The sequence below is a fragment of the Cygnus atratus genome, chromosome Z (assembly GCF_013377495.2).
Source record: "Cygnus atratus isolate AKBS03 ecotype Queensland, Australia chromosome Z, CAtr_DNAZoo_HiC_assembly, whole genome shotgun sequence".
NCBI lineage: Eukaryota > Metazoa > Chordata > Aves > Anseriformes > Anatidae > Cygnus > Cygnus atratus.
The window spans coordinates 73635463-73661754 of NC_066396.1; the positions used below are offsets into that span (position 1 = coordinate 73635463).

The 26292-nt window shown below is 40.2% G+C and overlaps 1 protein-coding gene across 3 annotated transcripts; it reads left to right on the forward strand.

Annotated features, from left to right (window-relative positions):
• Positions 1 to 1047: 1047 nt before the first annotated feature.
• Positions 1048 to 26112, forward strand: SMC2 (structural maintenance of chromosomes 2). 3 transcript variants are annotated; one of them, XM_035564513.2, is made up of 25 exons: positions 1048 to 1132; positions 1592 to 1826; positions 2615 to 2764; positions 3449 to 3571; positions 4484 to 4522; positions 4714 to 4824; positions 4991 to 5035; positions 5547 to 5780; positions 6418 to 6567; positions 7230 to 7463; positions 9526 to 9685; positions 10240 to 10357; positions 11116 to 11254; positions 11506 to 11625; positions 11914 to 12121; positions 12668 to 12803; positions 13866 to 13990; positions 14751 to 14944; positions 15273 to 15416; positions 15692 to 15886; positions 16427 to 16627; positions 17432 to 17548; positions 19104 to 19264; positions 24145 to 24292; positions 25181 to 26112. In XM_035564513.2, the coding sequence occupies exons 2-25, from the start codon at positions 1659 to 1661 to the stop codon at positions 25361 to 25363; spliced, it is 3603 nt and encodes a 1200-aa protein (XP_035420406.1). In that variant the 5' UTR covers positions 1048 to 1132; positions 1592 to 1658; the 3' UTR covers positions 25364 to 26112. The 3 variants fall into 3 exon arrangements, with proteins under 3 accessions (XP_035420406.1, XP_035420403.1, XP_035420405.1); XM_035564510.2 differs by lacking the exon at positions 1048 to 1132 and adding an exon at positions 1266 to 1348; XM_035564512.1 differs by lacking the exon at positions 1048 to 1132 and adding an exon at positions 1342 to 1420.
• The last annotated feature ends 180 nt before the right edge of the window (positions 26113 to 26292 follow it).

Genomic DNA, 26292 nt, shown 5'->3' on the forward strand with positions numbered 1-26292 from the left:
AAACATTTTACCATGACACCAAATAAAGTACTCAACTTTTAGGGCTTGCTTTTACACTTAAGAAAGGATAAAGCTATCCCTCCTGCACATGTCACCTGCAAACAGAGAACATACGTGGTTATCTTTACAATCAGAAGCTTCTCATACCAGAAGCGGTTCCTCCTTATTTCCATTTTCTTACTCAGGTTTCAGTTAGGGAGGAGAAAGAACTGCTGGAGCAGCTACACTAGGGGCTCACAGCCCCCAGCATGATTCACCACCACTCAACAGCCACTCTGGCCCTCTGATGAGCAAGCAGGTGCTGCCTGCAGACTGGCCCAAGCAGCTGCTTCTCACAGAAACTAATCAGGATCTGGTCTTCCGGTAACAAACACTCAAGCATGCTTGACAATTTTTTTTTCCTTATATATAAATGATTTGCAAATAAAACTGGTATTTATTGTGACTGCACAGTCACATTGGTTCAGAGTGATTCTTCCCAGTACTTCAAAATACTTTTTCTCAGTGTGGTGTCCAGGTGTTAGCAGCTGGCAGGACATCATTAAATGCTTCGTGGTTACAGAACTACTAGAAACAACACTGTCACAGTAATACCTTAACCAGATGCAATGATCAAGCTGCATCAGATCCAATTCCTGAAGCAAGCAGATATACGTATATGGTTCCCTTTAATAAAGGCCTGTAGTTTGAATTTTTTTAAATGATTAAAACACCTGACTGATCTAGGTGATTTAGTACTATCAGTTTATTACCACAGCACCTAGATCTCAATGGTAACAGTGAGAGGGGAGTAACACCGCGCAGAGAGACAAAAGAAGTTTTTCACATCGCCTCATCCCTGCCCTCGGGCCGTATTTTCCTTCAGGAACCGCCCTACGGCCTCAAAAGCGTTAAAATTAAGGATTTTGGTTCAAAACGGCTTCACTCCCCCCCGCCCCCTGCTCCCGCCTCAGCTGCCCCCTCCCCTCTCCCTCAGGGCGGGTCGCCCGCCATTTTCCGCCCCTTCCCGCCTCAGCCCGCTGAGGCCCCCACGGCCCCTCTCGGTCTGTCCGGGCATGAGGGGGCCTTCGGCGGCAGCGCCTGCCGTACTCCGTCGCCTAACCTGATCTTGAGGCCAACCCCTCCAACCGAGGTCCGCTTTCTTCACTCCCACTCTATTTTTTATTGCCAACAAGAAACGCTTTCATCCAGCTTCTCCCTCCCTCTCCAGAAAGGAGAAACGGTGCGAACTGTGCCAGCGGAGGCAGGCAGCGCGTTGGACAGCCACGCAGAGGGCGCTGCCGTGCAACGGCCGCTTGCCGTGGGCGCCAAAATTCAAGCGTCGGTTACACGGCGAGCGGCGCTGGCTGTGAGGAGCGGGGCGGGGCGGGGCGGGATGGGGCTCTGGGGTCTATTTGCAATTATTTCCCCTCCGTCTGAGGTATTAAGTAGCTTTTTTTCCTCGGTCTGAGGTCCTGAGTGGGCTTCTGTGTAAAAATTCATGCTGCTTTTGTTCTAAAGCCGTGTTCTCGTCCCATTTCCGCTGACATTCAGCTGTGCCTGACACAAAATGCGATTTTTTTTTTTTTTTAATTTTTTTCCCTCAAAATAGGTAGTTACAACCAAGAGCCCTTTCTCCGTAGCCCTGGGAGGAGTACCTGGCCCGGTCCCTTGGGAAGATGTACATCAAGTCGATCATACTCGATGGGTTCAAGTCCTACGCGCAGAGGACGGAGATCAACGGATTCGACCCGCTGTTCAACGCGATCACCGGCTTGAACGGCAGCGGCAAGTCCAACATCTTGGACTCCATCTGCTTCCTGCTGGGCATCACCAACCTGTCCCAGGTAAGGAGAATTTAACAGGTCTCTTTTGTCAGCAGCGTTTTGTTTTCGTCTCTTGAGTGATCTCTGGTGGAAGACCCGAAGTGGTGCTTCTGTCAGAAAATATTCGGATTCTTCAGTATGCAAAGCTGCATTTCTGTCTTTCTTGTTCCTTATATTAAGACCGAATCACAGTTTTATCAATATACCGTGGTAGTGCAAAGTATGCAGCTTAGAACATTAGACTGAAGATACCACTTCAGAGGCAGCAGCCTGAGGCTGGAGTTCTTTTCTGACTAAAGGCAAAACTTGCTAATTTGTATTAAATTTCTGCACTTCTCGATCAGATTGCCAAAATTTGACCAGCTGTTTCATCAGAAGAAGCAAAAAGCTGTTTTCTCACAATGACTGCTGTTTAAAAGAAAATACGTATGCTTGTATTAAACATGTATTATGTAAAAATTTGTGTGCTGATATCAAATTGAGTCTTTGTTCTCACGTGATATTGTTTTCCCCACTGTAATTCTAGGGCAATTGAATAGACTTCCAAGGAACACTTTCTGTTTCACTTTCTTCTGAACTGCATAGGGAATAAGTATTTTTAAAATACAGATACTAGTGATGAACTAGTCATCTAGCTTTTTATTCTTTTAAACAGCCATCCAGTTTTTGTCAGGAATCTCATGCAGGAGCAACTAGCTAACTCACTATAATTTGAATGCTCTGCCTGTGGTTTTACACATTCTGAAATTCTTCACATTTACACACTGAAATTCATTCAAACTTTAAAAAAAATTATTCCACGTATTTAGGTGCGAGCTGCCAACTTGCAAGATCTAGTTTATAAAAACGGGCAAGCAGGAGTTAATAAAGCAACTGTGTCTATCACCTTTGATAATTCTGACAAGAAACAGAGTCCACTGGGATTTGAAAGCAATGATGAGATCACCATCACCAGGCAGGTGGGTTCTTAATGTATGTTTTGTGCAGAAATCTGCATACATTTTTACCATGCTCAACAGAGTGACTCTTAAAGGGGAAAAAAAAACTTAATTTTTAAAGTCCTTGAGTTTTTGCAAGTGAGGCAATGTTTCTACAGTGTGGTTAGTAACAGACTGTACAAGTGGAACCAGTGTACTAGCTTAGAATTTTAAATTACTTGGGAAATAAGTTTAACGTAATTAAATGTAGTGTATCAATAATGTTTTCTATATAAATAAATGTAGTATATTCATACTGTTTTCTACAGAGTTGCACAGAAACATAATAGCAGTGGTATTATGCTCCTAAAACAAGTTCTGATTTTCTATTTTGTGGCTTTCTTTTCTACTTAATTTCTGAACTGTGTGTTAAATTTTGTCTCCAAGAGCATAGGAACCTTTATAAGAAAACCTGCAGAGTCTGGAAGTCTTCTTGTAAATCTAGAACAAAAATGTTGCCCTCTGTTACTGATCATTTTATGTTAGCACTAAAAAGACATCTGACATATCTATAAGATCTGTTTTGATGTTCCATATGTGTATGCAAGGCTATATAATATGGGACTTGCTCAGATTTTTGATCCCTTTAAGTCATTAGCTTGTATTCCCACATTCAAGACACTTTTAAATCTTATGAAGTTTCTTCTGCTTCTCTTTCTTGCCTAGGTCATCGTTGGAGGTAAAAATAAGTATCTCATCAATGGCGTGAATGCTACCAACACTTCTGTACAGGATCTCTTCTGTTCTGTTGGACTCAATGTCAATAACCCTCACTTCCTCATTATGCAGGTATTGTGTGCATCTTTCTAAAATCCAAAAAGTATAGAAGTGCCACTAAGTTTGTGGCTGAACAGGTAGTGGAAGAACACTTAATTTCTTAATTAGAGAAAAGCAGCTTGAACAAGTCAAGTATCTGTTATGTAGCTAAGGTTTCCAGCAGAAACATAATTTTCAGTCCTTACTCTTTCTTCTCATATGCCTTATTGCAGGCTTTTTGTAAAACATATACCAATTTTGTTTTCCTTTTTGTCTCTTTAACGGATAAGTTTTTCCTCTATTATTGCATTAAAAAAAAGTTTTTTTTCCTGTTTGGTAATTTCTGTGTTAGTCAATTTTTTGTATGAAGTTGATATACCAGTTGAGAAAAGTTGATCAAGTGAAAAGACCCTTACAAACTTCAATACAAGGACTAAATAAATCTTTGAAATATTTGCATGGAATAATAAAACAGCAGGCTTTACTGTTTTTTAATGGAATTGTCCCAATTTCCTGTTTGTTTATTTATTTATTTTTAAAAAGTCAGTATTGTACTTATTCTGCTTCCCCTTGTTATATATGAGCTAAATGACCAAACAGCCAACCTATAATTAAGAAGTTATTTAAGATTTGCAAGTCAGTAAGACTACCAGTACAAAATGAGCACAGTACTGCTTTATATGGATACAAGCAATAATGTGGAAGATGCATCTGGAAGTTAAAAGGGCCATTTCAAGTGTGCTGCATGAAGAATTTACTTATATATTTCTGTGAACTTTCCAGAATAAAGCAATTGTATAAAACTAGATTATCCTTACAGGGGAAAAAAAAAAGTGTTTGAGCTTGCAGTATAGCATATAAAATTAATGTGTGACTTTTAATTTTATTTTTACTACTATAGCATGGTAAACAATCATCATTTTTGATTTATCTTTCTCTAACCAGGGACGAATTACCAAAGTCCTAAATATGAAGCCACCAGAGGTAAGAAAACTGTGTTGTTTTTTTTTTTTCTGGAATTTTACTGGTTTATTTTGAATGACAAGAATCAGTATTTTGGGGGAAAAAACAACAACAAAAAATGTAGGGATATATGACATTCAACTCAGTTCTGAGTCGAATCTATTTGATGTTATACAAAGAAGTAACGTCAGAATTTTGATGTTTTATTTTAGATTTTGTCTATGGTTGAAGAAGCAGCTGGTACTAGGATGTATGAATGCAAGAAAATATCTGTCCAGAAAACCATAGCGAAGAAGGAAGCCAAACTGAGAGAAATTCAAACGGTACTGTATGTTGGAAAGTGTACTTTCTTTTAGTTGTTCAGGATACTGAGTAACTAGCGCAGTGTGTTTTTTAACTCATACAATATTTCATTTCTGTGTGTGGAACTAGCTATTAACACTCAGAGTTTTAAAAATCTGAATACAAATGTTCTGGTTTGTGTTTCAGGTCTTAGATGAAGAGATCACTCCAACTTTAGAGAAACTGAAACAGGTAAGTAATACTTAGAAGAGAGGTAGAGGCCTTAAAGTACTGAATACTTTCAGCTGCTCTGAACTAATGTGTGGTAGCTAAGACTTAACGTGTTTTCAGGCTTTGTAGAATCTTTTAGAAGATATAAAATTTATCTTCTGTCCAAATACAGACAATGTTACATGCAGTACTTGGAAGAAATCCTGAAGGGGAATGTAGGGAGAAAGAATTAAACAAGAGAAGTAATAAAAATAGCAGTTAAGTTTCTATCTTGGTTCTTAAAAATCTTGTGTCAAGTGGAGTTCCTGCTGTAGAATCAGCTACAAGTGTATTTTTGTCTAGGATTTTCTTAAACAGATTTGCAATGTACAATACCGAGTATTTCTTAACATGGAGGGTCCTTCCTCTTATCAACATATAATATCAGTAATGTTAGAAATACTTAGATGTTTTCTATAATGGTCCTACTTAATAACATTTTTCTACCAAATTTTAGTGTTTTTTTCTTCTAATTGGTATCTTTTCTTTTCAGGAACGATTGTGCTATCTAGAGTACCAAAAAGTAATGCAAGAAATGGAGCATTTAAGGCGCATCTGCCTAGCGCATCAGTTTGTTCTGGCTGAAGAGACAAAAGTACGCTCTGCTGTTATGTTAAAGGAAGCACACACAAAGATAGAGAAGGTTCAAGAATCAATGGCTGAGAATGAGAAGAAGGTGAAGGAACTTCAGAAACAAATAGCAGAGTTGGAAGAGGAAAGGAATAAGGTAAGTGAGATGTGCTTGTCTGGAAGTATTAATAGAAGGAATTATATGAGCAGGAAATTATTTTTCTAGATAATATACCCTTTGATTGTTATCTTCCTGTGGCGCTTTATTTAGCTCATCCTCTGCTCGTTATCATTCATAGCCACTGTCTAAATGATGTCAATCTAAGATTTTCATGTCTGAAAGGCTTTATTACCAATTGCTGTAAATTAGTAACAACTGAAGAAGATAAGGTTTTCCGCTTGTTCCTGTTGTGCATTCAATGGTAAACTTTGCCAGGATTTTTTTTTCACTTTTTGTTGGTATCTCAAAAGAAATACACTTCAAACAGGAAACTCGTTCAACAAGTCACCAGTAACCTCAGTTATGGGGGTGGCAAAATTGGTTAGATAGAGGATAGAGCCCACAGGGTGTTTGGATGCCTAAATGCAGCTTTTGTACGGGGGTAGTATCCCATCATAATTAGTGTTGAGCTCTAGTGGCTTCAAATCAGTTTGGATTTCTGAGGGAACACAAGTTCTAGCCTGTTTGCATTGGAGTCTGTCTGCCTCATTCATCTTCTGTGCATATTTGTGAACAGGTGAAATATTACAGATACTGTATCATTAAATTAAATTTCTGTTGTTTCTGATTGTAGGAAATTGGTGATATGCTCAAGTCACTGGAAGATACTCTTTCAGAACTTCAAAGACTTGATGCTAAAGCAAGAAGTGCTATTGATCTCAAGAAGCAGAACTTAAAAAGTGAAGAGAATAAGCACAAGGAACTGGTAAAATGCATGCAGGAGGTAAGACCTTTGTACGTAATTTTCTTTTTAAGTGCTAGAGTAGTTCAGATTGAGTGGGGACAGCACTATTTTCTTACCTCTCCAAAGCTGATTGGCAAGAAAGTCACCAGGAAGGCAGAAACAAGTAAGGGCATTATTTGATTTACATGGCATAGGTAGTAGGCTCCTATTAAAAACAGATGCGATGATGAAGAAAGTGGAGCTCTCTACTGTTAGCAACTTTCTTTTAATCTCAGGAGGGTATTCCAATTGTTTCAAAAATATTCTGCACTCTGGAGGCCTGGTATTCTTAAAATTAAAGGAAAAAAATTAGTTTCATATTCTTGACGTCTAATTATGTTTTCATGAAAGAGGAACACTCAGAGAATAAGGAATACTTTAGGGATGGCTATTTTTTTTTTTTGCTAGTTCTTGTGCAGTTGTCATCTCTTCCTGTCTTTCATCTTTCTGTAGATCTTCAGTGCACTCACAGGGCAATTACACATTTGAAATATGCAAAGACGGATTGCAAAACCAGAAAATCTGACAAAGGGTTACAGAAATTTAGTTGGTGAAAGTACTCATAGCTACGCATCTGAACACCGTGTAAACATGTATTTGAAGTTAATGGGACTTAGGTTCTCTGTTCCTTTTTTTTGTTTGTTTCTTTTTCTTTGCTAAAGGATTCTAAAGCATACGTGTCAAAGCAGAAAGAATTAAAGAAGATACAGGAAGGACTAAATGCTTTACAGGAAGAAAGTAAAAAAGACACAGATGCTGTAGCCACAGCCCAACAGAATTTCAATGCTGTGTATGCTGGCCTGTCTAAGAATGGTGATGGTGAAGAAGCTACTCTTGCAGACCAGATGATGACCTGCAAAAATGAAATTAGCAAAGCTGTAACAGAAGCTAAACAGGTAAGAGTCAAAGCTTTGCTGACACACTCTTGGAAGGTTTATGAAGAAGACTTGTAGAATATCTGTGCAAGATATTTTGTAGGTAGGCATAAGTATTAAGGTAACTTTGATTTAAACAGGTTATTTAGAAAGTAATAATCTTGTGCTGATTTGGGGAAAAGCTACAACATGGCCATGAGGAAGTACAGAAACGGGCTTTTGAGACATAAAGCAGGACTCAGATGACTAATAGTATTGAATAGGAAGAAATTAAGACAGCTACCTATGATATATGCTTACACGGTAGGAATTAAATTATTTCTATATCAAAACTAGTGGAATCAAAATAAACGAGCGTGAGTGGATAGTTCAGAAATAACTCCTCAGTTTTCACCTTAGTTACATTGTGTGCCAACAACACAACTGAAACAGATGTCACATCTTTTGTCTTAAGACAGAAGACTTCTGCTGTTGTGGTTCTTATGATGGAATATAAATTCTCCAAGTTAAAAGTGCACCTTCCTTGTCTCATTTAAAAAAAAAATTCTTTCAGAAAAAATAAGGGTGTCTTCCCCCCACATTATTTTTACCTTTTTTCTTCTCTTTCTTGAACACTTTTCATGTGCTAATATATATTACTGTATCCAAATACTTGGAATAGAATAACTCAGTCGGGAGGAACCTTGAGAGATCACGTAGTCCAACTACCCTGACCACTCCAGGGCTACCAAAAGTTAAAGCATGTTACTGAGGGCAATGTCCCAATGCCTCTTAAACACTGACAGGCTTGGGGCACTAACCACCTTCAGGAAAGCCTGTTCCAGTGTCTGACCACCCTCATGGTAAATAAATGTTTGCTAATATCTCATCAGAACCTCCCCTGGTGCAGCTTTGTGCTGTTCCCATGCATCCTGTCATTAGTTAACATGGAGAAAAGACTGGGACCTCCCCTCCTAAGGAAGTTGCAGTTGCACTGTGGCCAAGAGAGCCACCTAACATCACCTGTCCCACAAGGCACTCACTGTTCTAAAACAATGGAGCTAGGAGGGCACCTTTCCTATTTGGCTCACTCCCTACTTGTGACAGGAAGTTATCTTCAATATGCTTTAGGAATTTGAGGCTTGCTTGTCATGTCAGTATGCTATTTCCAGTTTATGTTTGGGAAGTTGAAATTGCCCATAAGCACAAGGACCTCTATCTCGCCTGCCCTGCCTATCCCTCCTGAACAGCCAATTGCCCTCCATCCCCACCACTCCAGTCATGGGCCTTGTCCCACCAAGTCTCACTAATACCAACGGTATCACAGCTCTGGGAAAGGACCGAAGCTTCCAGTTCTTCCCGTTTGTTCCTCACACTGCATGCATTGCTATTTGGGCATTCCAGATGTCCTCCTGAACCCCACAGACCTCCTTGGAGCAGCACAGATTCTCCTGTTATCCCTGCCACCCTCAGACAGTGCCACACCATCCCCTGGCATAACCTCAGTGTTACCTAACAGTATCTCTCTCCCCAGCTGATAATGCTTTAAAGAGGTCTTTTCCAACCTAAATGATTCTGTGATTTTAAGCGATGTCGTTGGCTGGGGAGGCTGACAGGGCTGCTGGTGAGCAGAGCAGGCAGGCCGAGCAGGCCACCTGCTGACTGAGTTCGTTCCCCTTCCTGCACGAACTGCCACGCAGACTTTTTTGTCGCTGTTTGCAGTCCTCCTGGCACGTGGCGCTCCCCAGGCGTGGGTTTATGTATGTAGTCGTGCCATTTTAAACTGGCCGTGGGGTTGGCTAGCAGCACCAACTCTTGCCTTGCCCTCTCATGACACTGGTCGCCTGCTGGCCAACGCCTTCATACACACTGCTCAAGAGGGTCACAGCCCAAAAACCCACTCAGATACATGATTTGCGCTTTTATTTACAAATCACCAGTGCCTTTAATTTTAAAGGCCAGGGCTGCTATTTGCCATTGTTACAAACAGTGGGAATTTTTAAAGAAAATTAAGGGAGGACTGAAATGGTACTGGTGTCCTAAATGCACGCTCAAAGATTCTCCTTAAAGATCTGCTGGTTCCATACTTTCTTATTCCTTATAGGCCCAAATGAAGTTGAAATATACACAGCAGGAATTAAAGACAAAACAAACTGAAGTTAAAAAGATGGATGGGAGCTACAAAAAAGACCAAGAAGCCTTTGAAGCTGTCAAAAAAGCAAAAGAAAACCTAGAGAATCTAATGGAAAAACTGAGCTATAAAGGTTCGTATAGACTTCTTGTGAATTATTTGGGGGGAATCTGGAAAAGAATATAGAAGGAACAGAAAAAAATAAGTATACAGCTTTCATGTGCAAGGCAGCTTGTGTGGTCAAAGCTCAACAGCTCTTGCCTTCCACAGAAAGTAGTTTGAATTAACTTAATTTGATATGCTGTAGGACAACACTTTTAAAGCTTGAGCTTAAACTTAAAAGGAAAAAAATGACCACTCTCCCTGTTTCTTTCCATTTTTTCCTACATAAAACTTGTCTTATCGTTTCTTATTCCAGGTAACAATTGTCATGGAAGATATGCAAAAGTATAAATTGATATTGCTGAATCAATTTCAACTCACATTCACGGAAGGACATCAGACTTTTTGCTCTTTGCATGTTTAATCTTGTTAAAGTGCTAATTTGTCTAAGCTGAAAATTTAAAAATAATTTTAAAGGTTATCTATTATCTATTTATATAAATATTTATATAAGCAGCGCGGCATACCAATTTTTAAGCTACTTCATTTCTGTGCTCTGAATGTGTCTTGTGTTCAACTCTTAAGATGCAAAACAAGGAGACCTTTTAGAAAAAAAGAAGCAATTGACTCATGACATCGGTCATCTGAGACAGTTATATGACAGCTTAGTAGCAAAGTTTCCTCACCTACACTTTGAATACAAGTAAGATCTCAGTGTTATCCTGAAACGCATTTAAAAGTGGGTTTTGGTGCATTTTATGTATGGTCTTAAGAGAATTATTGATTCCTTAGCTGTTGTCTTTCTTTTACTGTCAGTGAATAATGATTATCTTATCTGATGCAAGTGGAGGGGTGAGTAAAGTCAGGAAATGTTAGCTGAATTAATGGGCAGCAGGGGAGGGGATGCAGTCATTCTTAAAATACAGGCTTATCAAAATAATTTAAAGATAAAAGTTTAGTGACATGGTGTTTGTAAGCCGTAAGTCAAGTTCCGTAGCTGAAACTATAGTATCCAACAGTCTGTAAAATTAATTACCATTAATTTTTAGAGTTCTGAGGACTGTGAATAAACTTGCTCTGTGGAAGTCAATGTTGTGTCTGTCTCCACCAATCAAATATATGTATCCCCAGATTTATTTGCTTATGTAAAAATCACTCTGAACATATTCCTGTAGCTCTGCTAATAATAATAATAGGACCCAGAGTAAAATCAAATGAAAAACCTGTGGACAAATCATACCAAAATCAGGAAGAACATTCTTCTATTGCCTTTGTAACTGACTTTTTGTTGGGAAGTCTCTTGCTGTAAAGTAGTTAGAAAATGAGCAGCAAAAGGTTAAACTATGATTTTGCATTATTTCTTATACCATAGTAAACAGTAAGAGTTTTCAATATAGTTTTTAAAGATATGGGGGAGAGAACAGAACATGTGGTTATCTTAACTATTTGTTTGTTTTTAAGACATCCAGAAAAGAATTGGGATCCAAACCTTGTGAAAGGCCTTGTTGTAACTCTTGTCACCCTGAAAGATGCAGCCACAGCAAAAGCCCTAGAAGTGGTGGGTGGAGGAAAACTCTATCACATTGTTGTGGATACAGAGGTACATATATTACTTTAATACAAAGCGCTGAATACTGAGATTAGGTCATGTGGTTCAAGGGTAGCAAGCATGGGCATAATGACTGTATGCTTAAGAGGTGGTTTGGACCCGCGTACATGTTCAGATTAATTCAAAAGGATAATGCGTAGTTATTGTCAACAATGTAATCCAATTGCAATGCCATACTATCTTAATTTTCAAATCATTTGTATATTTAGGTATGCTCTGACTTGTAACTCTTCTCATTCTAGGCTACTGGCCAAAAGCTTTTAGAAAAGGGTCAACTAAAGCATCGATACACCATCATTCCACTAAACAAAATTTCGGCCAAGTGTATTGCACAAGAAATTGTCAGTCTGGCCAAAAGCTTGGTAGGTAAATAAATTGTGTGCTGCCTTTTTTTTATTGCTAAAAATATAGGCTTTGTAATGGCCATACTAAAAAGAATTTCTACAGGTTTTGAGGGTATCTAATTTTTTTTTCCTTTTGTATAGTTTGAGCTATGCAGTGCTTAAACTGGTTTTATTGGTCTTTTAATTGAAATTATGTTTTAAAATGTAATGATATTTTTGGAAAGTATTTTTATCAAGAGAAGACAAATGAAATTTGAAAATTCTTATATCTTAAGGTATGCTAATTACATTTAATTTTATTTCTAGGTCAGTCATTTTGATGATGTGCATTTAGCCATTTCTTTAATCGGGTATAATTTTGAACTGCAGAAGGCAATGGAATATGTCTTTGGAACAACGCTGGTCTGTAAAGGCATGGATAATGCAAAGAAAGTGACATTCGACAGAAGGATATTGAAAAGAAGTGTTACGCTTGAAGGAGATATATTTGATCCCCAGGGCACCCTTAGTGGAGGCAATTACTGTTTTTTTCACATAATATTGTATTCTTGTTGATTTCTTTACTGCTCTGCATAATTTTTTGGAAAAATGAATAGGGATGTTTTTGTTGAGGCTCATGCTGGTAATAATGCTTTTTGAGCAAAGATTTGGTGGTCATACGCTTAAGTAAAATTACTAGTAGACTAGGAAAAAAATGGCAAACTATTTGCATAACTAGCTTTTTATTTTAAATACTTAAACCTTTTTTTAGCTATTGAAACCTCTTGGAAGAGAGTTAGAGAAATGCTATGAATTCAAAAGCTTTCTGAGGTAATTCATAATTAATTTGAGGTGATTTCATAAATGATATTTAAAGTTGCTTGATATCACAAAATTCGTTTGTAGTCTCTCCCCATTGAGAGCTGTTGTCGTTAGAGAATAGAAAAACAGGTAGGCTGAAATTACAACAGCTCTGCAACAAAGCGTGACCCAGCATCATAGTCAACATCTAGAATTCACCACTTGCCAGGGCTGAATCTAATTCTAATTGGATTAACTTTGTGTTTTCTTCACTGAATAGGTGCAGGCATGCACACCGTACCAATATTGTCAAAAGTTCAAGAAAAGAGAGAAGCTGAAGTCAGTCTCAAAGTAAAGATGTCTCAGCTTGTCACTATAGAGAAAGAGCTGGCGGGCTTACATAATGTTTCTGAAAAGTAAGGTTTGCCCTATAAAATTGTCTGTTATTTGTCTTACGTGACTATGTATAAATCTAATACAAATAAATGTTTTTTGGAGGGGTTAGGGCCTGTTGCGAATTTAACATGCAGAAAAGAATGATTCTCACCGCCTTCCCCTGCATAATTTAATTTGTAAGTATAGCAGTCAACAGGCAAATTTAGTTTTGGAGAACTCTTTCAAGAAAACTTTATTTGGTGTAATGCAGAAGAAAAAGAAACCATAATATTTTGGCATACAATAATATTTACTTGAGATCACCTGAAGTTTTCCGGAGTTGTCATGAAATGCACTCAAGAATGGTTTCAGTCGTATTTTGTAACTCACATCCAGAATTTCAGTTTGTGATAGCTCTTACTGTTCTCCAAAGGAAGTATAACGGTACTAAAGGGAAATGACTCTCTGAGTTATACTGCTATAAGGATTTAAGTTAAATAATTTTAACTATATTTGAATTTTGAGCTACTTAATTACTGGAGATGCTTTTAAAAGATGGAATATAAAAATACATATTTAGTTAATTCTGTAAAAATCCCATAAGAAAGTAGTGTTGTGCAATATGCTATCTACCGGCTGCATTTATTTTTCAGATTGTTTTAAGTCATAATAGGTTCTGGAAATATGACCAAAAGAAGGAATGAGTTTTGCATTTAAATATTTTTTTTCTTTGCTGATTCTATCTAGCACCTGTCATACCACTGGCTGGAAAAACATGAGCTCTGAATTGTTTCCAAACTCCATGTGTTGCATTTGTTTGTTTTTAATGTACCTTATCAGGGCTACACAAGAATGAATTACATGTATAATAAGTTACCTACAAACTTCACAATTACTTAAAAAGATGTTTATACTTACATGTTTATTTATCTTTATAAAGATATACTTATGGTGGTATACTTACATATAAATGTAAGTTTATTTGTATTATAGTCATTGTACCTCTCATTGTAACGGGAAGTATAGAAGTATTTATTTCAACTTCGAAGCTGATAGTGCTAGGTGCCCCTCCTTTTAGCAGCATATCATGTCTGTCTTCAAAGGTACCAGCAACTGAAGCAGGAGTGGGAGATGAAATCTGAAGAGGCAGAGCTACTGCAAATGAAGCTTCAGCAAAGTGCTTATCACAAGCAAGAGGAAGAGCTGCTTGCTCTGAAAAAAACCATTGGTGAGACAAATATGTTTTTAATCTTGTAACTGAAGACTAATTGCTGAGAATGAGATGGTTGTTTGGCTGCTTAAGTAGCAGAATCTTTGCTTAAGGGAAAAAAAATAGCTTTGAAAATTAGCTTTATACTTTTGGAGTATATAACAGATACAGAATCACAGCTGACAAGCATAGGTGGGATTGGGACAAGGTTTCTTCAGGTAAGCTTTGTAGTAAAGCTTATATCCTTATTAGGGGTTTTTATATTCTTTAAAATAAAAAGAAAAATGACTTTGCAGGGACATTTTTAATGGATTTAATTCCATATTTGAGTAATTTTGTGGCTTTTTTTCCAAGCCATCTGTTTCAGTGCACGTTTAAGGTTAGCAAAATAAACAGTTTGAATGACAGGAAAGCAGTGGAAAGAAGTACTGTTGATATTTCTAAGGTAAAATGTAAAAGGAATCAAGTAAAGAAAAAAATGGACAGAAATGATAACGTGGACATAGTGCACTATGGATGAGGTAACTTGTTGGGTAGCTGTTTAAGAACTTGCTTGTTCAACAGATTTGGCATATATTTGCCCCCGTTTTCTTTTTAACAAACGTTTTTCTGTTTGGTGTCTTAAAGGAATCACTGAAATAGCCGACTTCAGTAACTAGCAAATGTACAGCTGTTTTTTCTAGTAGAGGCAAAGATACCCTTATTTCTGTTGGAGGTCAGGGTTTAAGCTTAACGATAAGAACACTGTTCAATCTTAGTACTATATTTCTTGATTCAGCGGAGTGTGAAGAGACGTTAAAGAAAACTGAAGAGAGTCAAAAGAAAGCAGAAGAAAAATACAAGGTATTGGAGAATAAATTGAAAAATGCAGAAGCAGAACGTGAAAAAGAACTAAAGAATGTCCAGCAGAAGCTAGATGACAGCAAGAAAAAGGCTGATGATTCAAGCAAAAAAACAAAAGAAAAGCAGCAGGTAAAACTTATTTTTGTTATCATAAAATCATTTATGATGAAAGAGTTGTTGGCGGCCCAAAGGTTGTTGGTAATTTTCTCAATGTCAGAAGAGATTCTAGTACTCAGAAACTTTGATTCTCCTAAAATTTTAATCCTGCCAGCTTCAAAACTTAAAATACTACTTTGTAGTCACTAACATGTAGAAATTGCTGATGCTTCTTTTGCAACACTGTCCCCTTGCTAAAGAACAATTGTTCTATTATCTTCTCCCTCATTTAATACATCGAACTGAATGTTAATTCTTTCCACTTAAGCATACCTTAATACATCTGAAAACATCTGTCTAGGAAGTTGAAGCATTGCTTCTGGAACTTGAAGAGCTAAAACGTGAAGAGGCCACCTTTAAGCAACAAATTGAGGCTGCAGAGAAAACCATCAAATCCTACCAGGAGGAAGTTAACGCTATGGAAGCTGAGGCATCCAAGTCCAAGGTAAAAGTGAATACCGAGTCTCATTACCAGTTTTCAAGTTACTGGAGATATGATCCCCTAAAGCTTAAATTGTACAGTGTATTTTTTTTTTTTGTTGTTTGGATTTTCTTGCCATCACTCATTTATGTTTAGCCTAGGTAGTTATTTTTTTGGCTGTATTGCCATATGTTAATTTTTTCCTCTACTTTGCTGTGTCCTTCTCTTCTAACGACTGGCTAACATCTCCTTTTATAAGAAGTTAATGTTTATAAGAAGCTGTCTGAATTTCTTTTCAGGAATCTGTAGAGAAAGTCCAGAAGGAGTTGGCCAAGCAGAAAGAAGTCATTTCAGTACAGAATGAAAAGATTGAGGCCAAATCTAAAGAGGCAGTAAAATACAAAGAACAAACTAATGAATTGCAGCTTAATGTTAAAGCGTTAGAGCACAGCATCAGCAAGCATCAACAAGAGGCTGCTGATGCCACTGCCAAGGTAAGATGTTTCAGAACCATGCCCTTCCTTGCATCTAGTGACCAAGAGTGGTTATTTTCCTTGCCACATGAAAAGGAAATAGCCTTTCTTCATGATGAGCACTGTTGTATTTGCGGCTCTTAATGTGAAAAGTTTTGTCTCAAGGAGGAGGAGAAAGTAAAAATTGTAGCATAGCTTATCAGCAAGGATTCATAGAAACTAGATCACAGAGAAGGTGATCAATGAAAAGAACATTCTGATCTTAGGAGCAAATTGTGTAACCAGTTAAAGAAATTGATCCAGGTACTTAGTGACTATGGCTTAGTCCACATACAGAAAAAAAAACATGTTCCAAGTAACATGTGAAAAGCGTATATAAAAGCACCTTCAAAATCTTGGTTTGTCATAGAAATCACATGAGGCTATCCACCTATGTTGTGCTGGATAGAATAATCAATGCTTTCGAGTACTTTTAGGATGGTGGTAGTTTTTCTTGTTTGTTTTGTTTTTATTTTAATTCGGGATTAAAAAAATAGCCTCAACATGTTATCTTGTATACAGGTAAACAAAATGTTGAAGCAGTATGAGTGGATAGCTTCTGAGAAACATCTTTTTGGTCAGCCAAACACAAACTATGACTTTAAAGCCAACGATCCTAACGAAGCAAGAGAGAAGCTGCAGAACCTCCAGGCAAAAAACCAGCAGCTGGAGAAGAATGTGAACGTGACAGCTATGAATATGCTTTCTGAGGCAGAAGAAAGGGTAAGCATTCTGTGTATTAACCTTTAAAGATTGGGCAGGTTGGGTATATCACATTGTGGGTAATGTAGCTTTATATTTTCATATACTATATTTCTGAATACACCAAAAATAAAGCTAGGTTTCATGAGTTAGCAGAGAACCTTCGTTAGATCTTTGATACGTACTTTATATTTTTGAACTATTTGATAGTGCACCAGTAAGCCAGGTCATGGATTATCTTGATTTAGAATAGTCAAAAGAATAATTCCTCCACAGCACAGTCCATTCTAAGTTGCCATTAGGCAAGCTTTGGTGATACCTCTTACAGCATCTGAGAAATACATACTTCATCAAAAGCTGCAGATCGAAAACCTTCTCATCTTATAGAAGATAGCTTAAAGATGTTCCAGAGTTGTCTTAAATTCACCTGTATCTTGAGGTTATTCCGGTTTTGTCTCAAAACCATCCACTGGCTGACTCACTGAACTTCTAATACTGTTCCTTGATTAGAATAGGTCTGTTTTTCCTATCTGCATACTTTTGCCTAGAAAGGTAAATGAAGCATGATTAACTTGAAAACAAAGCGCAAATTCTTGAATAACGTTGGTTTTCCCCTTTGCTGACTTGAAAATTCTAATGCTTTAATTTGTAAATAATATCCTAAAACGTAAGTCCCACATACAGCTAAATAAATGCTGTGGATTTCAATCTTGTGGATAATTGCTGTTTCACAGTTAGTTTTACTGTTTTTTTTTGAAAGATTGTGTTCAAATTCATTTTATGCTAAAGTTCATTGAAATCAATCTTCTCTTCTTGTTGCATAAGTACAACGACTTGATGAAGAAAAAAAGAATTGTAGAGAATGACAAGAAAAAAATTCTTGCGGCTATTGAAGAGCTTGACCAGAAGAAAAATGAAGCTTTACAGATTGCTTGGCAAAAGGTATGTCACTTGAAAAGCAATTTTCACATTTTAGCACGTATTTTTTCTTCAGAATCAGATTCATCTTAGATTACTCTTGCATGTTTCCATGAAAAAAATCTTTCCAGAACTAAACTCTGTTACCTAGTATTTAAATTACAAAGCAGCCACTTCCGTTTCTCCTGTTTCATCTCGCTTTTGAGGATAAAACATGAATTCTCTGAAAATTGTGGAGAAACACTCAAAACTGCAAACTACTTTACCATTCTCTTTTGGTGCCCACAAAAATAAAATGAAAGTTAAGCTACTTGCATCCTGAAGTCATTGCCTTTTACATAGACCGTATCTCTGAAATCATAGAATGGTTTGGGTTGGAAGGGACCTTAAATATCACCCAGTTCCAACCCCCTGCCATGGGCAGGGACCCCTCCCACCAGACCAGGTTGCCCAAAGCCCCATCCAGCCTGGCCTTGAACACCTCCAGGGATGGGGCAGCCACAGTTTAAAACCATTCTAATGTGTCCTGTCACTACATTCTCTGATAAAGAGTCCCTGTCCGGCTTTCTTGTAGTACCCCTTTAGGTACTGAAAAGAATTGCTCTTTAGATGTTTGACCAGAATTAAAATAATTCTGGCTCTGTGGAACAGCCCCGTACAAAGTGGTGCTGTGGACCTGGACTACTGTTCCTGTCCCTGACTGGCTAGGTAATACTGGAAGGTAGAAACAGTTGATTTAGGCTTCTGTTGTGTAAGTACTCTGCTTTCTTGCTAGTTCTCTCATGTTATGAACTATAAAAAGAAAAGGTGTAAATTTTCCTTTTCCCTTCTTACCTGTAAAGCTCTTGACGCTTTTTTTTTTTTGCTGTACCTGGAGAATTTGTACTTCTTGGCCTTTCAGAAAATTGGTTATACCTAGTCAAATAACTTAATACGCTCACAAATTAACTATTGGCTGTAATTATTACTGCCCATACTCAAGATACCACTTTACTTTTTTATTGCAAAATCTTGGTTGACAAAAAGTTGTTAATTATGTTTAAAAGCATCATGGCTGGTGGAACAAGTGTATTCTCAGATGCTTTCCTTGACCTGAGAGCTTTTATTCTAGGCTTACAATTGCATCCTACTCAATATGCAGACGTTTTTTAAGTACTCCTGGAGGAAGTAGAGTGGTGAGGATGCCCACGTGTGCCTCTTATGAGGTGCTTACACTTTTAATAGTCCTTTAATCAGGACTTTAATGGACCCTTGATAAATCTGGTAAAAAAGGAAAAAAAAAAAAGAAAAAAGAAAAAGATGTAAATCTGAGGCAGGGCATAACCATTTTCCTGGCTGACAGCACATGACAGAAATACTGGAGGACTTTTTTGATGATTCTAAAATGCTCAGTCTGAGATGTCCTATATACTTTCCTAGGTCTTGCTTCATTTTCAGTACAGCAGAAATAAAAGATGCTATACCAATATTTTCTCACCATATGTTCTAAACTTAAGGCACGAGAATTCACTGCTATGTTTCTGTAGCAGTTTGCGCTTTTGATTCAAAGCTTGTTCATGCATCTTTCATGGTCTTCTAGGTGAACAAAGACTTTGGTTCAATCTTCTCAATGCTTCTACCAGGAGCTAAAGCGATGTTAACAGCCTCTAAAAATGGAAATGTCTTGGATGGTCTGGAGTTCAGAGTTGCCTTAGGAAATACCTGGAAGGAAAACTTAATAGAACTTAGTGGAGGCCAAAGGTTAGTAAATTTTGTGGGTGTTTTGAGATTTGTTTTATTCCATTGTAGTTGATATGTCTAGCCAATTAGTGTTTAGAACTAATGTAAGAAATTAATCTTTTCCCCGGTCAAGTCAAGGGCTCTGTCTTCTTCCATCCTGGCTTCATATTCAAAGTACTTTAAACTCAGTTCAGCTCAAGAAGGAACCTGACTTAAAAGAATGCAGTGCTTGGCATGTAATAGCAAAATTTTACTCTGTGGAGAAGTGGACAAAACGACCAAAATGAAAATGAGTCATGCAAAAACTGCAGTAACTAGGTAATAGTGATGTACAGTCGACACTAAGTACTCCAGTCTTTGAGTTGTAACCTCAAAAATTAGCATAGACAAGTTCTGCCCTGGATTCAAAGCGGTGTCATGGTGACAAAGTTTTCTTCTCTAGTGATCTGCTGGTGTGTTGGGCATGTGCTTCTTTGCAACTTCTGAGGGAAAATCTACCAAGTTAAAAAACAGAAACAGAATTTAGGGAGAGGTGCAATAGAGGCATAGGACTTCTTGAAGGATAGAGAAAAATCCAGAGCTGTTCAAGAACTGCAAGTTGAAAAACAGCATTGCAAAACTCAGAATTGAGAATAGCTAAAGCAACAGCATGATCTTAAAATAATAGTTCATTTGGGAGGGACCTACAAAAATCATCAAGCCTAACTGCCTTACCACTTCATGCTAACCAAACCAAAAGCATGTTATTGAGGGCATTGTCCAACTGCCTCTTGAACACTGACAGTCTTGGGGCATTAGCCACCTCTTTTGGAAGCCTGCTACAGCATTTGAGCACCCTCAGTCGTGGTTTAACCCCGGGCGGCTGATGAGCACCACACAGCATCTCACTCATTCTCCCCAGCTGGGACAGGGGAGAGAATCAGAAAGGTAAAAGCATGAGAGCTTACTAGTTGAGACAAGGGCAGTTCGATGGGTAAAGCAGAAGTTGTGTGTGCAAGCAAAACAAACCGGGGGCTTCATACGCTGGTTCCCATTGGCAGGAAAGCAGTGCTCATCACATCTAACAGTTTCTTGGGACAACAGATGCTGCCACTCTGAACATCCCTCCCCTTCCTCCTCCTTTACTCCAGCTTTTAGTGCTGAGCATGGCATCATAGAGCATGGAATGTCTTTTTGGTCAGTCTGGATCAACTGTTCTTGTTCCATCCCCTCTTGGCTCCTTGTGCACCCCCAGCCTCCTCGCTGGCAGGGCAACACGAGAAGCTGGAAAGTTGTTGGCTCTGTGTAAGCACTGCTCAGCAGCAACCAAATTCATCAGTGTGTTATCACCACTATTTACATAAAAAAATCCAGAACACAGCATCCTGTGAGCCTCGGTGAAGAAAATTAACTCTATGACAACAGTAATTAATTTTTTTCTTATTTTTCCTATTTTTTTTTTTACCTTCCCTGGCACAGCTGTGTGCAGTTTCTGCATGTCCTGTTATCAGTGACCAGGGAGCTAAGATCAGTACCTCCATCTCCATTTCACCTCCTCAGGAAGTTGTAGAGAGAAATGAGGTGGCCTCTCAGCCTTCTCTTTTTAAACTAGACAACAACAGTATCCTTAGCCTCTCCTTGTAGTACATGCCGGCCAGCCCTTTTGCCAGTTTTGTTGCCCTGCTCTGGGTGCATTCATAGAATCACAGAATATCCTGAGTTGGAAGGGACTCACACCAATCATCGAGTCCCCAACTCCTGGCTGCACACAGGCTGACCCCAAAATCTGACCCAAATGTCTGACAGCGCTGTCCAAACGCTTCTTGAGCTCCAGCAGCTCAGGGCCATGCCCGCTGCCCTGGGGAGCCTGTCCCAGTGCCCGACCACCCTCTGGGTGCAGAACCTTTCCCTAACGCCCAGCCTGACCCTCCCCTGTCCCAGCTCCATGGCGTCCCCTCGGGTCCTGTCGCTGTCCCCAGAGAGCAGAGCTCAGCGCCTGCCCCTCCGCTCCCCTCGTGAGGGAGCTGCAGGCCGCCATGAGGCCTCCCCTCGGCCTGCTCTGCTCTGGGCTGAACGAACCCAGGGACCTCAGCTGCTGTACGTACGTCTGCCACTCCAGACTCCTTCACCATCTTTGTAGCGCTTCTTAGGAAGCTGTCTAATTTCTAAGGTTTCTTGTCCTTTTTGTTCTGTGGTGCCCAGAACTGCCCGCAGCACTCGAGGTGAGGCCGCAGCAGAGCAGAGCGGGACAATCCCTTCCCTCGACCAGCTGGCAGTGCTGGGCCTGATGCAGCCCAGGGTGCGGTTGGCCCTCCTGGCTGCCAGGGCACACTGCTGGCTCGGGTTCAGCTTGCTGTCAACCCAAACCCCCAGATGCCTTTACGTGGGGCTGCTCTCCAGCGTCTCGTCCCCCAGTCTGTATGTGTATTCAGTGTTGCCCTGTCCCAGGTGCAGAATCCAGCTCTTGCTGTTGTTAAACTTCATATTGTTGGTGATTGCCCAGCTCTACAATCTGTCACAGTCTCTCTGCAAGGCATCTTACAGAGGGAGTCAGCAAGCTCAAGCACAAACGGAAGCTTACAGAGGGTGGAAGCAGGGATGGGTAACCTGGGAGGAATACAGAGATACTGTCTGAGCAGCCAGGGATCAAGTTAGGAAGGCTAAAGCCCAGATAGAATTGAATATGGCCAGGCATGTCAAAGGACAATTAGAATGGTTTTTATAATTACAACAGTGAAAAAAGGAAGACTAGGGAAAATGTGGGCCCTCTCCACCAGGAAACAGTAGTCCTGGTTACTTGGGATATGGAGACAGGTACTCAAAGACTGTTTTTGCCTTGGTCTTCACCAGCAAGTGTTCTAGCCGCACTGCCCAAGTCGCAGAAGGCAAAGGCAGAGACTGGGAGAATGAAGAACTGCTTGCTGTAGGAGATCAGATCTGAGACCATCTAAGGAACGTGACTGTGTGCAGATCCATGGGACCTGATGAGATACATCTGTGGGTCCTGAGGGAACTGGCAGATGTAGTTGATAAGCCACTGTCCATCATATTTGAGAAGCTGTGGCAGTCTGGTGAAGTACCCACTGGCTGGCAGGGGGGAAACATGTTTAAAAAGGGAGAAAAGGAAGACCCAGGGAACTGCAGGCCAGTCAGTCTCACCTCTGTGCCTGGCAGGATCATGGAGCAGATCCTCCTGGAAACTGGCACATGGAAAATAAGGAGGTGATTGGGGACAGCCAACACGGCTTCACTAAGCGCAGATAGTGCCTGGCAAATCTGGTGGCCTTCCACGTTGGGGTTACAGCATTGGTGGGTAGGGGAAGAGCAACTGATGTCATCTACCTGGACTGTGCAAAGCATTTGACGCTGTCCCCCATGATATCCTTGTCTCTAAACTGGAGAGACATGGTTGTGATGGATGGAGCACTCGGCGGTAAGGAATTGTCAGAATTGTCGCAGTCAAACTGTTGCGGTCAGTGGCTCAATGTCCAGCTGGAGATCAGTGACCAGTGGTGTTCCTCTGGGGTCAGTACTGGGACGAGTGCTGTTTAACATCTTTGTCTGTGACGCAGACGGTGGGATCGAGGGCAGCTTCAGTGAGTTTGCTGATGACACCGAGCCGTGTGGTGCAGCCGACGCGCAGGAGGGAAGGGCTGCCATCCAGAGGGACCTGGGCAGGCCTGAGGTGGGCCTGTGCGAACCTCATGCGGTTCAAGAAGGCCAAGTGCAAGGTGCTGCATCTGGGCCGGGGCAATCCCAAGCACAAACACACTAAATGACCTGTAAGGTCTCTTCCAACCCAACCCATTTTATGCTTCCATGAACAGTCCCTCCTAATTTAGTATCACCTGCAAACTTAGCATGCATTCAAGTCCTGCATCCAGCTGATCTACAGAAACATCGAAGAGACGTGGCCCCAGGCTGGAGCTCTGGGGAAACCCAGTTGTGACTGGCTGTCAGCCTGGTGTAACCCCATTTATATAACCCTTTGAAAAGGCTTCAGCTGTCTTAGCGTCCTTTGTGTGCTGTGTAGCCCAGAGCTGCACATAATAAAAAAAGCTGCACAGATGCCAGCTGCGGTGGGGTCACCTCCTCCTCTGGCTGTGCTGTGCTCAGTGTACCCCGCCAGCATTTTGGGGTGCACAATGCTGGTGCTGAGCCTGGTGGCACCGGCACCCCCAGGTCCCTCCCTGCAGGGCTGCTCCCCAGCCTCATTTCCCAGCCCCGCCTGTCCTGGGGCAGCACCCAGCACCTACCGTGTGGAACTTGGTGCTGCTGCAAGTCCCCCAGAGCTCTGCAAGGAGATCGTGGACTGATAATAGGCTGTCCCGAGTTGGGAGGGACCCTTGAGGACCATCGCATCCAACTCCTGGCTCTGCACCCTGTCCCTTCATGAACCCATGCAGACTACGCCTGATAACTGCTTTGTTCTTCAAAGGCCTTTCAATAGCACACAGGAGAATCATCTCTAACTACAGGGGTCTGTAGTTTCCTGGGTCCTTTGTGCCCTTTTTGGGGACAGGCGTTACACGGGTTACCTTCAGTCAGCCGGGACCTCCCCAGACTCCCAGGACCTCGAGTAACCTGTGGAGAGGGGTCCGGCTGTAGCATCTGCCAACTCCTCCAGCACCACGGGGTGAATCCCATCAAGCCCCGTGGACTTAGGGACATCGAGCCAATACAGCTGTTCCCTTCGGATTTTGGTGACCACAGATGGAAAGTTGCTGCTCACCCAGTCATGATCCTCCAAGTCAGGGGGCCAGGCAGAAGTTGTGGCAGAAACTGTTACTCTGGCTCGCCAGAACTTAACGCCTGAATCTGCTTTTGAGAGAGCATTTCATTACTACCAAACAATCGCGTCAATAAGTGAAAGGTGTCTCTCAAACGGGCGTAAAACGTATCGTCCTTGTTCTCTGTATTAGATCCCTGGTGGCCTTGTCCTTCATCTTAGCCATGCTTCTTTTCAAACCTGCCCCAATTTACATCTTGGATGAAGTGGATGCAGCGCTTGATCTCTCTCATACCCAGAATATTGGACAGATGCTCAGTACGCATTTCCAACACTCCCAGGTATGACCGTGAAACTAATTTAGTCACTTTCTTATTTTCAGAGGCAATCTGCTCCTACAAATTCTCAACTTTTTTATGCCAGTGTTGCTGTTTTATCGCTAAGTCATTTTAGCTGGATGTGACCCTTATGATGTGGCAACTGAAACTTCTAAGCATTACCTCTTCTAAGCATTACCTTTTAACATAAGCAATTGTTGCAGTGGCGAAAAAAAAGTGGGCAGTAATAGGGAAGAGTATCTGTGATATGATCAGTTTGAGGCATGACCCATGTCATTTTTTTTTTTTTTTTGCTAGATTTCTTTAACCTGAACTTAAAAGTATTTCATTTTTTGGCCCTGGCATTACTGGAAAGACTCGTTGGATCACTGTGGCCTACATATGTAAAAATTAGCTGTAGAATTGAAGAAACTCCTCTGACTGAGAAGTGCTATCTATTTGGTGGTAGATACGACCTTTCTAAATTAGATAGAGAAGAGGGGATCATTCGTTACCAGTACTGTAAAATACTTTGAGTTATATCTTTAGCTTATAAAGGACCCTGCATTTTTGCAACATGGCAACATTTTTCCAATGGTCGATGCACCACGAAAGGTCGTATTGCATTGTGCTGGTACTGACATCACGGGCTGAAGAGACCAAGCACTCGGATTGACCACAGCCACAGCTCGTAGCTACAGAAAATGTCCGACCTGTGGGTGTTTGTTAACCCGCCTCGCACATTCTGTTGGGCTTCAGTTATGTTTAGATTTACTTTTTTAAGAATTAGTACTAAGATATTATCCAAGCAAAGTAAAGGAAATTTTTTTTTTGAAGCATTTTCTAATATTCTTTTTTTTAACTCTTTATTTGGATAGGAGCATTTATTTTAAGCTTTCTGTTTTGTTTTAGTTTATTGTGGTGTCCTTGAAGGATGGAATGTTTAACAACGCCAATGTCCTCTACAAGACCAAGTTTATTGATGGTGTATCCACAGTTGCAAGATACAGCCAGCTGCAGAACAGAAATGGATTTGCACACAAAGCCAACAGGACTTTGACAAACGAGAAGCAGGTGAACGAGGAAAGCGAGTGACACACCAGCTGCAGTAATGGCTGCTCAGGTGTTGTGTCCCTGGTCTACAGAAAGACCTAAAACAACTGTTATAAACTTGCTAATTTTAACATTTTTAACCTTGATTCTTTTAAAAGTTAATGTTCTCAGCTTTTAACAATTTAAATTCATAGGAGACAACTGCCTGTACTTTTAGCTAAGCTGCTTTTAATTCCTTTGGTATCCCATAGACAATTCCAGTCCTCACTCTTCAAGCATGTACAAATAAATGTATGTAAGCAGTAGCTTGCTTTGTAAGCTGAACAGGAGCGACTGGAGGCTTTGCGTTAGGAAGGTGTGATGCAGCTTGCAGTGTTCATGACGTTCAGAAAACCCGTTGCAAATTAAATGCTGTTTTTATTTCCTGTTGTTAAATGCCCAAGGAAAGCGATGTACTAATACTTACGCAACTGTAATGGTTTTTAAGAAGCAAGGGCAGGAACAATTTTAACTGCCAAGTTGTTTTTATAATTCGCTGTACTGATTTATTTAATCAATAAATGTTTTCAAGTAACTGAACAAGTATCTGTGTTCCTTGTGAACACAGAGCAAACTTAGAATTAAACCCTCTAACATGGTACTTTTCATCCTTGATGGTACACCAGCAGTGCTTTGTTTTATACAGAGACTTAAAACTGTCACTATTTGGATAAACTTGTCACCTGTCTGCATCTTTAGCAGTCCCATATTCGGTTGTACTTCTGAAAATAAACTACCATGTTATTACCGTTTGTTTTCTCTAAACTTGTGTTTCATTTTTGATCCTCATGCATTGGTCATTATTCTCAGTGAGGCTACTGGACTTTGCAAAGGCCCCGTTTCATCCCAGAAGCTGATGCAAGGAGGGAACACCACAAACTGTTTCCGAAAGTGGTTGGGGGGTGGTGTCACCACAGGCTGCCTGTCCTCTA

Bases quoted from the DNA above. Each gene is read 5' to 3' on its own strand.
- SMC2 (XM_035564513.2), top strand. From the start codon at position 1,659: ATGTACATCAAGTCGATCATACTCGATGGGTTCAAGTCCTACGCGCAG. The intron at 10,358-11,115 runs GTAAGATCTCAG...TTTGTTTTTAAG, and splicing joins CACCTACACTTTGAATACAA to ACATCCAGAAAAGAATTGGG. The intron at 24,293-25,180 runs GTATGACCGTGA...GTTTTGTTTTAG, and splicing joins CGCATTTCCAACACTCCCAG to TTTATTGTGGTGTCCTTGAA.